Here is a 15,479-nt window from a genome sequence, read left to right on the forward strand (position 1 = left end):
AGGCCAGGGTTTGGTCTCGCTTCGATGATGAATATGGCCGCGACCTACGGCGTCCGGGAATTGTATGGAGGGGCAATGACAGTCGAATTGCCCGTGGAATTCATTGACTCTAGGCATGTTAGTTCCTTCTGAATGTTTCTCGCCAGATTCCATCGGAAGATACGCATGCGGGATGCGTGAGAGAATAATCTGCTTCTCTCGTCATATCTCCTATGACTACGGGGAGAAGTGAAGCGGAAAACACTGCTCTAGATCTCTGTACTGACGGCAACTCCACCCTCTCACATTTGCAAATTTCTCGATGCTACCATGATGACCACTATATTTAGCTGGCTAATACCCTGAACAGCAATATCCGCCAAATCCCCGACCATCAAGAAGTCTTCCTCTCACCTACAACACTTACCTCCGTCATCTTCGAGATAAACGCCTACGTCGAATCCTCGACGCCTAACCCTCACCCTACGACGAATACGACGACGGCAACCGTAGCGAACGGAACAACCACATCCACATCCACAACGACCACCGCCGCAAATGGCGTTTCTTCTCCTTCTGGTCCCGAAGCGGACGCCGACGCTGCGAAATATCACTTTACCGACGTGATTTCACCGCCGGACACACTTGCTTCACCCTTGCCCACTCCGCAAAGAATCACCATGGCAAAACCCAGCCTTGCGGGTTACCCAGCATACATACTCTCAGGCAACATAATCAGCTACGAGACCTCCCGGTGGCACCAGCCATCCCAACCACAACTCCCGCAGCCTCATGCTCAGTCTGCCTCTTTTTCTTCATCGTCAGAAGTAACTCAGGCATCATCGTTCTCCACCTCGGTGCTACAGTCTCTCGTACACCAAACCCAACTCCTGATCCGAATGGGAGACTACAAGACCGACTTTTGTGTCCGCATTAACGTTCCCATGAAAGAATTCGGGGAGAATGATGCCCGGGTCGCCGCCGAAGAGACGTTTGCCGGAGACATGCTCTCGCGCGTCGTTGCCTCGTTGTCGGTTGTGGACTTTGGGCTTTTCGGTTTTGAGTAAGAAATCAAAGCGCGCGAAGAAGAGGAACTTTTGCGGTTAATCGCGTTGCAAAGGGCTTCTAAATTGACGGTTTGAGATGTTTAGTTGGAAGAATGAAATGAGCATCTGGAGGGATTTCGCTGCTTCGAAATCGGCGTCGGGTTTCAGCAAGGCGATGAAACTGATGCCATCCTACACATTCAGAGGTGGACAAAGCGAGGATGAAATAGTGCAGAAACAGAAGTACAAAGAAGCCTGGGTATATTTGATGGATGGAGGACAGGATGGGTAGGACCGGCCTCACGTCGGTCATTTGTCATGATCACAAGCGTAGAGAGCAAGCAAAGGGCGCCAGGATCGAAGGGAGCACCAACCACACGACATTCGATGATCTGGTCAACAAGCGACGAATTCAGACAAATTAGATAGCGAATCAACCACGAAATAGGATCAACTCTTCGACAATGCTCTGCTAAGTGGAAAAGAACAGAAAAGGAAGTCCTCCAATTGAAGAAATGCTCCATTCATATTCATCCCAGCTCTCAAGTCAAAACAGGACTTTGAAAATCTCGGTCAGCTCAGCACTCCTTTTATATGCGGGAACTTGAACCTGAACCCGGACGATGCCATTCGCATACTCAACCGACGTCCCATATCGCCTGTCTGCATGCTCAAGACTGGCTAGTACCAATCAATCAATCCTTTTTGTCGACCAAAACAATCCCGTCGTCCAATGAATTTTGTCACATGAGATGAACCGATTCTGTACAGCGTTGATATCCAACAATCAGTCACTCAACACCACTGTCTCGATCATGCTGCCCAAGACACTCCCCGATCCACTCGCACTTGTGCTCCTCGAAGCCAAACTCGAACTTGAAGAAGTCCCCGCGCTCTCTTCGCTCAATTTCTTCCGCGGACTTGCTCTCAGCCTTGGCCTCACTTGAAGTAGGCGTCCCTTACACCTACCACATCGATGCTTCTCGGTGTCGATACTCTTGCTATGCCGACCGTACTCTGCCCCGCAGCCTTCATCTTCATCCAGGTTGAGAAAGTCCATGGTGCGCGTCCTGTCCCTGCCTATACACACCCACAGATATTTGTGGTTGATCACATAGTTGTGTTTGGTGGTGACGTTGACCTGGCGCCAGATATCAACGTCGCTCTGTCGGAGGTGGGCCGTCACTTTCGCCGACCATTTCTTGAATGAGGCCCCGTGCGGTTGGTCGCGGACATTGCTGATCATGAAATTTGCCAAGTGACAAAACTCGTGAGCCAGAGTATTGACTAGTCGACCTTCGCAGTCGATGATTTTTTCGGCCAACTCGATAGTCGCGTAATGCTGGACTGTCACTCCGGGACCGATCTGCTCCGTGTCTTTAACCGGTGACCCTGACGGTTTGATGACGGATCTTTTCCAGTTTGCTCTGCCGGCTGTGGACCGAAGAGTTTTGGACCATTTTATCTGAACACCACCAGTACTGGATGCCAGTTTTCCGAGTTGTGAATTGGCAACCTTTGTGTCAAGTTCATACAGCAAATCGACGGCAAGTTGCTTCTTTCGGGCATCGAAGTCCTTCTTCTGCGATAGAGCTGCCCGTTTCTCTTCTAACAGCTGTCTCTTCTCCTCTTTCTGTGGACGCTTAGTTGGTGACCGCGACTTCCTCGGTGAAGAACAGGGACTGGGAAGCAAATCTGAACTGCCTGGATATTCTTGTTCCTTCTCTTCCTCCGAGTCTGACCAATTTGGAAAACGGGCAAGTCCACGCTTTCTCGGGGACGTCGCGGGTGCTTTCTGCGGAGAGAACTCATCGTTCCATTCGTTGATCACATTATGATCCCAAAACGCATCCATACTCTGACGATGGGGTGACTGAGGAATATGCTGTCGCTTTGACGGAGACAAGAGCTTCGATGGTGACCTCGGTTTGGATAGCAATCGGGAAGGAGTGGCTGGCGGCGTTCTGAAGCGATCATCCGTCACCTCGGCTGATCCGTCCGCGTCCTCTGTGCCGTCGAGGTCGATGGGTCCCTGAGGCGACATGGCTTTCGATGGAATCCGAAGCGTGGGCTTTGAGGACGGAGGAGCCATCTTGAGGATGCCATCGAACTCATCAAAAGGATGTGAATTGTCTGAGGCCCTTTTCACTGAACGAGAGACTGGAGGTTGATGTGAGATCGGGCCACGGCGTGTGTTCAAATCAAGGTCAGGTACATTACTCGGAGAAGAAGTGAGATCAATCACTTCGATCTCTTTTTCCCTCGTTTCGTGCGCACCTCCCTCATTCAAACGGATATTTTCAAAAGCTTTCGACAGCACTTTCCCCAGATGTTCCTCTTTGTGTGAATCAGATTCTTCGTCAGAGGAATCTGTCACTCTTCGATTAGGCAATCCTCGTTGAAGTCTTCGTCGTGGAGCTGGTCGAGGAACATTCTTGAGCTGTTTCCTTCCATCACTATCGTCCGGCTCTGTTGCTGAAGAGCTATGATAGCTAAGTTCAGCATCGTCGTCCACAATAAACCCGCTCAAATCGGTGTCCTCATCCTCATCGTCTTCATCAACGGAGTCGTCTTCGTCATCGTTACATCGGGCTTCCTTCAAGACAAATCGGCCTGCGTCGGCGGACGCTTGGATCATCTTCTGAGGTACACGTTTTGCATTCGATTCTCTCGCTGTTTCTGTCATGAGAGACATCATTGATCGGTCCTTGTCATCCAAAACTCGCAACCGTCCAGCCTTCGTCAGTGAGCGAGGAACGATTGTATCGGAACATTGTTCCTCCAGTGCCGTGGCCTTCAAAGGGAGAAGGAAGGTGTCAACATGGGCGAGCGTGAGACTTCTTTGGCCCGTGGCAGGTGAGTGACGATTGCTGGAAGTGGTGGTGCTCGGAAACACTGTCGAATGACAAGGCAGAAGAGGAGTGCTGTCTACGATGGATGGAGGTACCTTGGCCGAGCCTGTTGATATGGTGAGAGACCTAGTGTCTGTCGACGATTTGAGAGAGCTGATGGGTGCTGGTTTCTTTGGACTGGCGATACCTCGCAGTTTCTTCTTCGGAGACTTGTCGATATATGATGTGGTTGTGGTTTTCTTTCGCGGTGATCTTCGAAGAGAGTCATTTGTACCTGTCGCCATTAATGGTGGGGGAGCTAGGATGGCGTTGAGCTCTGGCAAGTCCTCTTCTAGTGAATGGGGCAACATTTTGGCTGCTTCCACCTGGATCCGATTTCACGATTCAATGGTGCCGTCAGGATTGAGATATAGATGCTACATGTTTATGTCCGCCCATTCGGGAAATTTTGGTTGGGTCACTCGAGTAACGAGAAACGCCCAGTCACGTGCAAGATTACATAATCTACCAAGAAACATTGTTGGCCCCCACCACAAAAACTCCAACCGGTTGGCATCCCATATGGCTGAGTTGTTCGCCTGAATATTCTGGCATCGATGACCATAGCCGACCGCGTATGTTGCACGGAAGATGCCCTATGTCCCGCCTATTCCACGAACATTCTTGTCCAACCAGCAATGGACCTTGCCGGATCTGAAGTTAATTGGAAGTAGTGGTGTGAGCGATGATGATACTGGTTGCACGCTGAGAAACCATTCCTCGAATAGGAATCACCCAGATCTCCACGTCACACCACCTGATTTCAACCATAGATATCACACACGCTGTTTGTTCAACCGGGAAGAATTTCAAACCTGCACATAAATCATCTCCTGCTTCTATTCATTTGCCATCCCCAGAAGCCCTTCGTCTCGATTTCCTACTTCCGTTTCAATCATGCAATCGATTTACCACTCCGTGGCCAAAACACGCCTGGTGCCAATCGCTGCAATCCGACGCTACACGGCAAGCCCCATTGCCTTCCAGCCGACTGCCATCCACCGTGCTGAAAGCGCGGCAGACCTGAAAAAACATCCAGAAAGCGGATTCACACAAGAGAAGCTACCAGATAGAAAACACAGCCACCACTGGTCCGAAGAGAATGCCACGATTAGCGAGGCCGATGTAAGTAGACGGTAGGATCCTAGAATGGATATACTCCGCTCGGGAATATCGGTGATGACTGACGAACGCGGGTCAGATTAAAGCGGATCGCGATGCGATGGCCGAAGAATTAGAAAAGGAAAAAAAGGAAGATAAAGGTGCACAGTGATCACGTCTTCTTTCCAACTCATGGTCGCTCGCCGACAACCAAATATCACAAAATCTGATCGTCATTTCTGAAAATCCACTCCAGGTCGTCGTGGAATGCATCGACCAGGGCCTGTTGACTGCGACACCGGGGCGAATCACCCACATTCTCATATGCTAGAGCTAGCGAATCAACGGCCAGCTCACAAGCAGTGCCGCAGACCACTCTTAAGTGTCCAAGCGAGCATCATTGGGCTATTCTTTAATGAGAAGATCGTGGGCATTTCTTTCCAACCGACCCAAGGCTATGATGGCGAGTTTTATTTCTGTGCTGTGATTTCGACCCTCTTGCGGGTATAGAATTACTCCATGAATTGTATGGCCCGGCATTTCGTGGAACTGGAAAAGCAAACACAGGTTCACGAGAATTTATATGTCTTGGCCGGCATATACGGACAAGATGCTCGCAAGATAAATCACAGACAGGCCCAAGTTAATTCCCTCGATTGTACCAACGAAATGTTTTCTCCAAAGATATTCACGGCATCCTCTTCCTCGTAGCTTCTCTCACACAACTGTTGGTTGGTATTGCCCATCTCAGCGCATGCTGCTACGTGAGGCAGAGAGCTCAAGGTTTACCGCATCTCCCGCTTCATGATTGACCATTCAGCAACCTCTTTCCTTCCGTGTTTCGTACGATCCACGAATACTCGAACTTCTCGGCAAAGCGTACGGGAGGTGACCGCCAGGCCTCTTCATGAGGCGTGGGAATGCTTGTTTCCGGATTGATCATGGTGCCCGTTTCAACGACATCAGAGCTAGAGGGTTGAAAGCTGCCAATATCATGTTCCGTGGACCCTCTCGAATCTATCCAATGCGTTCCATTTGCATGTTACCGGCCGAGAACACGTCGGTTCGAGGTTGGAGGCTCTTTACGACGAAGACAAATGCAATGACATTGGGGGAAGAGCTCCGCATGACAATCAAACGTACACGGCTCTTGGGACAATATAATTCTTTCACCAGCCATTGCCTAGTCAATGGAGCTGTCAAGCTTGGTAATCCGCATATCGACATACTGGCCGCCCGCGCTCATCACCAGTGTATCGGTCGGTTCAGATGCTTCGCCTAGGACCCAGCGGATGCTGATTCTCGTAGAAGGACATGTTGACGTGTCTTCTCGTTTTGTGACGGGATATTCGGTCGACAAAAAGGGCCCCTCAAGGATCAGGAGAGCGACCCTCGTACAACAGCGACTTTAATTAAAGCTCGATTTGGCATAGTGGATGGGGAGGCACAACCAATGATATAAAGGTACCTAGCACCTCCCTCCCCCCTCAAAACCCCCCCCAGTAAATCGCACAAATCGAGGTACCAAAACATCAAAATTGAGGTACTGACACACCTGTGGCATTTGCGGGCTCTCTCACGGCGCCTACCGATCCGCACTCTTGAAAGACCCCGACCGCGTCGATCGCCCTCTCCTGAGGCCTCGCCAATCGAGATTCCGGCATCTACAGCACCTCCAGCACTGGCCGGGGTGAGAGGCAAGAGAGTGCGCACTCACACTACGAGATACAACCAGGAAAAAGAGCAGGGATTCATTCAAGGCTCACAAGAGGCTCACAGAGCGTCAAGAAGGTCCTGAAGGGGTTCGACAGCGACGTCAAGAGGCGGCCGGGAGCCCACAGAGGCGATAGAAGTGACAACATGGTCAGAAGGTAGGAGGGCGGGCTCCACGAGCGATAGAAAACCTTCATAGACAACAGAGACGCTCTGACCACGCAACAACGCCAAAATCGAGTGCAAAAAGGCCGGTAAAGACGAATGCAAAGGGCTCTGTCAAATAGATCAACGACGTTGGAAAAGGGCCAATTATGCGAGCGAGGCAAAGTGGATGGAAAGGTACCTGAAAAACCCCCATTTTACTAGGGATTTGAGGTACCTCGCCATCCACCGGACAAACACTCGCACAACTAGGCTCAATTGGTGCTTAGACAGCTCTCGCCGCCACCAATAAAGTCAATGAAAACATTTATCATCGCGAGTACCCACTCTTAATACAACTTCGAGACCGATTGAGCAGTAATTCGGTAGGGATGAACACGTTCTGGACAAAACCCTCTTCCGGTCCAAGCCGGGCATCGCTGTCGCCTCATCCTTCCCCTTCAGGTTTAGGGGTAAGGCTCTAGACTTCACTCCCTTATCAAGACGACCATCGACTTTCGACTCTCCGGACATCAGATCGGGTTCCCCCACGGCGTGCACTGACAATGGATATCCTATTGTCTTGAATCATGGCGTATCGATCAAATTCTAAAAGTCCCAAATTCGGCAATGCCAACATTCCACGCGATGCTCAGCATGCCCCCGCTGCACAGTAGGGACAATTCACGAGCAGGATGAAACCCGCCTCCCGATCCTGGAATGGCTGCGTTCGCTGCCGCAAACGACGACAGAAGTGCGGTGAGCAGAAGCCACAATGCAGTCGATGCCAGAGGGATGGAATCACATGCATATATGAGAGGACATTGCGATTCGGAGGGCGACCCTTTGCTCAGTCGCGTTTTGGAAAATGTCTTTCGACCAAGGATGGGGGCGCGCGAAAAGCCGGTAGGAAAACAAAGGACGTTGGCATCCGCAAAACAGTCTCTGACTTTGAGCCATAGTTACGACCGACGGAGGCTTCGTGTACACTTCAGTGCCGTCTCCAAAACGTGTCCCCTCCAAGCCAACTCTAGCGGCAGGCGAAGCAAGCTTCACCCCTGTCCGAGAAGAGAGTGCGACTCTCCCATCTCAAGAAGCTAATCTTGATACATCCTTAGATTTAGTCCACCTCACCACCAGATGGCAGCATATCACGATTCCCGCTCGGATCGACTTCTTCTCGTTCATCCCTCCGAACAACAGAGCACTCCTGGATTACTTTACTTGCAATGCTTCCATGGCTCTGGCTTCTCATACTTTTGTCCACCAAGAAGTCTGCAAGCTTGTATTGCCTATGGTGATGGAGAATCCGGCACTCCTTTACGCGACCCTTGCCCTGGCTGAGATTCATCGTACTTCATTAATCTCGACGGTTGATCTCCAAATCGACCATGGCACTAGAACGCTTGTCACGCAACTGACAGCCACCAGCATTCGATGTCTCCGCGCACAACTCCAACAGTCTCAATCGAGTCAACTAGGAGCCAATCTTGCCACTATTCGTACACTTTTTCTGTGCGAAGTGATCTCCGGATCTCCCACTCTCCGGGCTTGGAGAGCGCATTTCATGGGAGCACAGGCCCTAATCATGTCAACGGAAAGATCCTCTGGCAACGCCCCAAGCTCCTGGCAAGACTCCTCGATCCATTTCCTTCGACGGTGGTACAATATCACCGAAGCCCTCGTAGCCCTCACGACAGAGGGATTGTCGGCGGGTCAGATCACATTCCCTGGGTCTCAAACGCAGCCATATGAAAGAGAACATCAGGAAGTTTGTATTGACGTGTACACTGGTTGCACAGAAGATCTTTCCGTTGCTTTCAGAGAAATCGGAGCCGTCGCTTGGGAAAGAGAGAGCGCCCCCGATAATCCGACTCAGCATCCAAAACTTTCTGAGGCCGATTTCTTACGCGAAGCAGACATCCTAGAATTGTCGGTCCGAAGAATAATGGAGCGTGATAGGTCCCGCGCAGTCCTATTCAACGTGTCCGGGGCTCATGAATTGTCACTGGAAGAGGGTGAAGAATTCCTCCTCTGCAACGAAGCCTATCAGCATACCGCACTCATCCACATTCACAGACGTATTCGTCGTCTCCCGCCAGATGCTCCCTTGGTTCAAGAGTCTGTTAGAAGGATCATCGAATGTGTTGACAACATCAAGCCTGCCGCAACATTATCACCGCTCACCTTGTTGACCACTCCCCTGTTCACCGCAGGTTGTGAGGCTCAAGGCGTGGCACGGAGGAAGATTGCACACTTTTTAACAAACATGTTCTCCCTATTACGATTGCCAAACATGAAACGAGCATTAGAAGTGTTGGAGACATTTTGGAGAGAATCTGAAGCATCTGGAATCAACTGGGAGGAATTCTCACGTATGTCACATTTCATTCCATGACAAAGTCGGAAATTTGACAAAAGAACAGGTCAACGTAATTGGGATTTTCTGCCTTACTAACTCACCATAGGGGGTTCCCTTCCTCATCCCCTCCCAGTTCCTTCGGATCGGAAGACGACAGAGTTTGATCCAGTTAATGACGGATCGCTCTTCTCCTCTTGCTTCTCGTGCGACCACTTGGGGCTAATTGACTCCGTCCATGGAATATCAATACCAAGGATCGAATCCTTGGTCCGAGCCATCCGAGGCGAGGACTATTGGCTTCACCCATCCACGGCGCCATTTTTGGAGGACAAATATGTCGGCGGAAGGCAAACAGCACAAATAATCGCTTAAGTGCCGAAGTACCGCCCCCATATCTTGACAAAGTCAGCATTGATCTCAAAATCTTGATCTCGCAGGTTCTCACCAACCGCCATGGCCCGGTCGTAGATATACCAGGGCACAATGAATGCGGATATCTGGTCTCCGTCAGTTTCAACGCCATACATGCCATGTTGAACTCCTACTCACGTTTATGACCACAGAATAAACGTTATTACCCCGATTACCTGGTCCGGATAGCTGCCCATGACGTACACCGACAAGGTCGTGTTACCAGCTTGGAGACCAACCGCAAAGAAGAAAAGCACGATTTTGTCGGACAATCCAGTGACGTCCCTTTTTTGGTGGAAGCACCAAAAAGTAATGGACCGATGGAGGAGAGAATTGCGGCAAGCCAGAGCCTCTATTCAGGTATCCTCTGACCACCATTCCTTCGTGCAAGACGGCCTATGATCCTGTCACTCAAATGTCCGGGGGTAAAATATCTCCACCAAGATGACACCGATCAATGCTCCTGCGAAGAACAGTCCTTGGATCTGAATTTAGATTCGAAATAAGCCGGCGGTATTATTGGGAGCAAAGCCGCGATCTTGCATCTTTTCAGTGGTTGTTCGAATCAAGGTACATCTTGGTTGCATACCACCAATAATGGAAGAAGATGTAAGCACACACTAGCAGCCAATTTTGGACAAGAGTACGGTTTGCAAAATATTACTAATATCGCCCACGATTGATCTTGCGAAAACTCCATCAAGCCTGTTAACAAAATATATCTCGGCACTGTCCAGCAGGGAAGGTGCATCATTCTTTTCATGCCCATTGTCATACTCTGAATGCTTTCGCGACAGGCATTGAGGTCTGACCGGCTTTGTTCGAAAGCGACAATGTTGGGCACGAGAACACTGTGTTCTCGGTCAGGCCAAATATTTCCAGGAGCAGGAGGAGATCCAAAGCCATGGCAACATGGGATGCTACCCAGAATTGATCCACCGTGGCAACGAAACTACCAACTAGGTTCAGGTCAGCCATATTTAGCGGTCTAACCAGAGGCGAGGAACCTTCGTGAGACCAACCTAGGACACTATCCGAATGTGCAGACGTGGCCCAGAGAGCAATTGGGAGGCCTCTTTCCTGCTCCCAAGAAATATCGTTGACGATGCTTAAGCCAACGTTCGCTACCGGTCCAGCAACAAATCCTCGGAAAACCTCGCTGCCATGTATTGACCGATCGATTGCCCCTTATTCACTGGTCAGAACAGCGATCAACGTCGCGATGACAGTTATAACTCGACAGCCATATGTTTCTGCTGGTGACGAAGGGACCCATGGACCAAAGGACCAGTTGACTTGGTTGTAAGAAGCATTGAATTGCTCTGTGAAGAGGGTACAGACGCGATCATCAAATAGGTTCAACAGGAAATAAAAGTAGCATACCACTGCCACGGTGAGATATTTGCATGGCGTTGACCAGTCCAACGGATCAAGATAGTCTTTGGATGGTGTCGCCACCAGAGGTTTGCTCCCAGTACTTCTAGGAAGATGGCGAATATCGGCTGCATCAAAGTGAGAGGCGACCACCCTAGATATCCGTCGGGATTTGTTTTTCCTCCATTGTATCCGCCTGAGCAGTTATTTTGCCAGTGCTGCTGGGATGAGTGGCGGGGCAAAACCGGTGGAGGGATTGAGACTACGGGGTTGACTGTGGAATGGATCATGGTTGAGAGAAGCCTATATACTGTATACTCCCTTTCAACCATGCTGAACATATTCTGGACGTCAAGATAAGCAATTCCCGTCTGGAAAGTTGGAGAGGAGCAGATTCCGAGGTAGATGATAAAGACCCTATGGCGCCTACAGCGGGCATCTGCACGCAGCCTTGTCCGATAATCATCAACATGCTCAGCAACACTAAACTGGATGGGGAAGGTTAGGGAGAACGACGATAAAGCCCCAATGCGAAACTCAAATAATGCCTTTTTCATCTCGTCGCTCTATCGTTTTTCATTTGAAGAATCGTGAAAAGAGGAGAGCTATCTCCAAAGGACTAAGCAATATTGACCGCAAATGTCCCGCCTCAACCATTGAAAAAGATAAAGTCTTCCTTATACCACTAGCTTAGGCTACATATATATGCGACTTGCCATAGCGAACGCTCAACAGGAGAAAGAAGGCAATTCATCTTCATCCTCTCGATGCTGAAAGTGTGATCTCAAAGGGCAATCATCAACGACCAGCATGCTCGCCTCACACACAATATGGTTACTCCCATATCTCATATGCCTCGCCGGCTTCGTCAAACTCATTTCAAGGATTCGATCGCCTCTGACCAAACTTCCTGGGCCAAAATACACTGCGATTACCTCCATCGTCCTCAAATATCAGGAATTCACTCACGCCCGCCGGCCTTACGTTCACGCGCTGCACGAGAAATATGGACCGGTCGTTCGTCTGGCCCCGAACGAAGTATCCTTCGCCACAGCCGATGCAGTAAAAGAAATCTATATGTCTGGCGGAAGTGGCTATGACAAGACACCTTTTTATACGTTGTTTATGCAGTTCGGGACGCGAACGTTGTTTTCTACGCTGCCGCGGACGGCGGTATGTCAGTGAACCATTGCACCGCCATCCATCTACCGTCATTGAATTTTTATCTTGACTGACTCTATCTGCCTGTCTGGCATTCAGCATAGCTACATGAAACGATACCTGGCAGATCGCTATGCCAACACGAGTATCATGAAAACCGAGGTTTTGAATGGCATTTCCAGCCACGCGAAGGACTTCTTGAATAAATGCATGGAGAGATGTTCTTCCCGGGATGGCTTTGCGGATATCTATGTAAGTAACAAAAACAACCCATTCTAGTCCTATGGAGGAAGGGAATGTCAGAAACTGATGAGCGATCTTTTTTTTTTTTTTCTTAAAGGTTCATCTCCACTGCTTCGCTCTTGACGGTGTCACACATCAGCTTTTCCATCCATACGGGACACACTCCAATGTGAACGAGAAAGATCTCCGTCTCATGCAGGAACTGTCCTATCACAACAGTTTGCAAAGTACGTCTGGCCCCCTATCTACCTATCTTTCCCTACCCCTGTCTCTCTACGATTTCACAATGTTAATTCCGACCGACAAATGACTGATAGGCAACTACCTCCTCTACTACGCACCATGGCTCTCGAAACCGATCCACTATATCAACCCACCCAAGCCGGCACCCTTATCCAACGAGTACGTCCTGAAAACTAGCAAGACTGAATCGCCGTCCTCGTTCAGCCTCTTGTCCAAACTCCAAGCCCAGGCCAAGGCCACTTCGAGCATGGCCCCTCTCGCCGTCCCCGCTGAATGTAAAGACCACCTGGCTGCCGGTGTCGACACGACAGGCGACGCTCTGTGCCTCTTAATGTACCACTTGTCACTGCCCACCTATGCCTCGCAGCGCATTCAATCACTCCTGCATCAAGAACTGGTCTCCAGCCCAAACACACCATTTGATCAACTACCTTACCTCGACGCCGTGGTCAAAGAGGGCCTGCGCTGCTTTCCGCCCATACCTATGTCTTTGCCCCGCTATGTTCCCCAGGGAGGGAGCACCATTGAAGGCCACTTCATCCCCGGTGGCACGATCGTAAGCTGTCAAGCGTGGACATTGCATAAGGATCCCAATGTATTTCCTCACCCGTTAGAGTTCATACCTGAACGCTGGTTGGAGAGAGAAGGCGGGCCGGAGAGGAATCGGTGGTCATTCGCTTTCTCGGCTGGGGGAAGAGGATGTCTTGGGAAACAGTAAGCAATCCTTCTCATTTCTTTTTCCTGCGCTTCGAGATAGCTGTTGTTTGGATATATCCTGATCCGGTGTCGAAATAGCCTGGCGATTGCGGAGATGAAACTACTCCTCCGCGAAGTCTATTCTCAGTGTCGAACGACGGTATCTGGTCAGATGAACAGTGATATGGAGATGGAGGATCAGATTATCGCGAGTCGGCCGAGGGGTCAAAGCTGTAAGATTGTGTTTGAAAAGCTAAGACGAGATGAGACAATTGGAGGTGGCCGGTGAAAAGGTGTTCGACGAGTCGCGAATTTATTCGTAATAAGGAAGGCGAAGATTATTGAAATGAATATCGTCTGACTGCCAGCGGCCTTGAAACACCACCGCATGCTCATGAGAGATATCGTGAAATTAAAGAGACAAACAGCCGCGTCTTTTCCTCTCTGGACAATCCACCATATGTCCGAATTTTAGTCACCCAAACAGATAATCAGAAGGCATGCCATTCGTCTAGGCTTTTGAGGAGCCTTGTCTCCTTTCTTGAAGGGCATATAGACCATCCACCACCGTCATCATAGCGTCTTTTTGAATTCGGATTTTGGGAAACAGGCATATGACTTTCGGATCTTTCAGCTTTTCTTGTGCCGGCATCGGCTGCACCCGCCACCCACAATTGCAAACTCGGCAAGGCTTACAGTTAAGCTGGACCACATAGCCCTCATCTTTCATCTCTTTCCAGAGATCAAAGGCTTTGATGAAATAGTCCGACAATTCTTCATAAAGTCTGGTTTTCTCGGGGTTCCGGGGCTTCAATCGCCCAAACAAAGATTCAATGGCCTTTGCACCTTTTCCATAGTCCTTTGAATTCATCTCTCCCGAGAATGAATATCTTGGTCTGGCCGCTGTCGGCGAGACAGGTTCCCTGGTTTGGACATGTTCAAACAGCGATCGACAGACGAGCTCCATTGATATGATTTGCTGGTCCGCTGGAATCTCGGCCTGGATTGTTGCATTGATTGATTTTTGAAGGTCACTCCACCGTCCGGCCCTAGATAGAGTCAGGTAGCCTGTCAGCCGACAGATGCAGATCCTCTTGATATGTTGAGATGTTGGTTTATCACACACGTACCACTGGCTAGCTTTCTCCGTGCATCTCGCTTTCTCGCCTAATTCTTTCATTTTAGCCTGCAATTCGCTTTTCTCGGTCGTCAATTTTTTAACCTGAACCTCTAATCTGGTATTATCCTGTTGTACGCAATTGGCATACTCTTGCACTTCCTGGACCTTTTCATTGGACTGCGCCTCGAAGCGTTCATTCTGGACCCTGAGACACTTATTCCGCTTTTTGAGGGTTTTGTCGTTTTTCATCCATTCAATGAACCTGTTCGCTAGATCGTCGCCATCTTCGATGCCGTGCTCTTGCAATTCATCGTATTCCTCAGGCGTGACATATGTCGTCAGCTTGACAAGGTACTCCCCCTGGCCCATTTTTGGGGGGGCAGAAACCCGTTTAATTTTAGGCAGTTGTGCTCGAAACAGGCCAGGAAATATGTCCTGGTCACGCATATAGCATCAAGGTTGGTTCGGCGGACGATGGGATGAGAAAAGCTCAGGAATCTGTTGCTGAATACCACGACCTGGTAAGGGGAGCGTTGGGGGAAACCTGCAAAGCTTTACAGGCAAAGCCCAACCTGTAGGTTGTCAAAGCGATACCTCGGGGTAGGGCCTGTATTGTACTTTCTCCCCCACATCAAGGAGGCTCAAGTTGAGTCAAGCGAGCACTGATCACACGGGGAAATTGGGCAACCAAACCCTTCCTGTTCGCAGCTTTCGAGATTGGTTGGACGCTGACCGGTATGCATGCAATGCTGAGTTGTCTTGGGGGTGAGCCAATGAGCTCTGGGTCATGGAAAGCCGCAATCCTCTGAAGTCGAGATAGATCATTGCTTCGTTCCGCACCTCCAGAGTCCGTTGGACAGCAGTGAAGCAGGGTGAATACATCCACTAATCAGCTCTTGCCGTATGCAAGATTCCATTGGTGCCATTAGAATAAGTACGCATCCACACCGGTAGCTTACCGTGCTGCAGGACATTGATCCAGCCTTGGGCGACAT

The 15,479-nt window shown here is 49.9% G+C and overlaps 7 protein-coding genes across 7 annotated transcripts; 4 read left to right on the top strand and 3 right to left on the bottom strand.

Moving 5' to 3' along the window:
* Positions 1-33: 33 nt before the first annotated feature.
* Positions 34-1,046, top strand: Z518_04873 (uncharacterized protein; the record flags this gene model as incomplete). The annotated part of the gene is made up of 2 exons (XM_013418579.1): positions 34-117; positions 330-1,046. The coding sequence occupies 2 exons, from the start codon at positions 34-36 to the stop codon at positions 1,044-1,046; spliced, it is 801 nt and encodes a 266-aa protein (XP_013274033.1).
* Positions 1,047-1,812: 766 nt separating this feature from the next.
* On the bottom strand, positions 1,813-4,227 carry Z518_04874 (uncharacterized protein; the record flags this gene model as incomplete). Its single annotated transcript, XM_013418580.1, has 1 exon — positions 1,813-4,227. One exon carries the CDS (start codon positions 4,225-4,227, stop codon positions 1,813-1,815), a length of 2,415 nt encoding a protein of 804 aa, XP_013274034.1.
* Positions 4,228-4,813: 586 nt separating this feature from the next.
* Positions 4,814-5,189, top strand: Z518_04875 (uncharacterized protein; the record flags this gene model as incomplete). The annotated part of the gene is made up of 2 exons (XM_013418581.1): positions 4,814-5,041; positions 5,118-5,189. The coding sequence occupies 2 exons, from the start codon at positions 4,814-4,816 to the stop codon at positions 5,187-5,189; spliced, it is 300 nt and encodes a 99-aa protein (XP_013274035.1).
* Positions 5,190-7,464: 2,275 nt separating this feature from the next.
* Positions 7,465-9,608, top strand: Z518_04876 (uncharacterized protein; the record flags this gene model as incomplete). The annotated part of the gene is made up of 4 exons (XM_013418582.1): positions 7,465-7,547; positions 7,569-7,780; positions 7,837-9,249; positions 9,343-9,608. 4 exons carry the CDS (start codon positions 7,465-7,467, stop codon positions 9,606-9,608), a joined length of 1,974 nt encoding a protein of 657 aa, XP_013274036.1.
* An 810-nt stretch (positions 9,609-10,418) lies between these two features.
* Positions 10,419-10,625, bottom strand: Z518_04877 (uncharacterized protein; the record flags this gene model as incomplete). Its single annotated transcript, XM_013418583.1, has 1 exon — positions 10,419-10,625. One exon carries the CDS (start codon positions 10,623-10,625, stop codon positions 10,419-10,421), a length of 207 nt encoding a protein of 68 aa, XP_013274037.1.
* Positions 10,626-11,831: 1,206 nt separating this feature from the next.
* On the top strand, positions 11,832-13,386 carry Z518_04878 (uncharacterized protein; the record flags this gene model as incomplete). The annotated part of the gene is made up of 4 exons (XM_013418584.1): positions 11,832-12,194; positions 12,282-12,434; positions 12,523-12,652; positions 12,743-13,386. 4 exons carry the CDS (start codon positions 11,832-11,834, stop codon positions 13,384-13,386), a joined length of 1,290 nt encoding a protein of 429 aa, XP_013274038.1.
* Positions 13,387-13,875: 489 nt separating this feature from the next.
* Z518_04879 (uncharacterized protein) lies at positions 13,876-14,853 on the bottom strand (the record flags this gene model as incomplete). Its single annotated transcript, XM_013418585.1, has 2 exons — positions 13,876-14,413; positions 14,495-14,853. The coding sequence occupies 2 exons, from the start codon at positions 14,851-14,853 to the stop codon at positions 13,876-13,878; spliced, it is 897 nt and encodes a 298-aa protein (XP_013274039.1).
* Between the last annotated feature and the right edge of the window lie 626 nt (positions 14,854-15,479).

Source organism: Rhinocladiella mackenziei, assembly GCF_000835555.1.
Source record: "Rhinocladiella mackenziei CBS 650.93 unplaced genomic scaffold supercont1.3, whole genome shotgun sequence".
Classification (NCBI taxonomy): Eukaryota; Fungi; Ascomycota; class Eurotiomycetes; order Chaetothyriales; family Herpotrichiellaceae; genus Rhinocladiella; species Rhinocladiella mackenziei.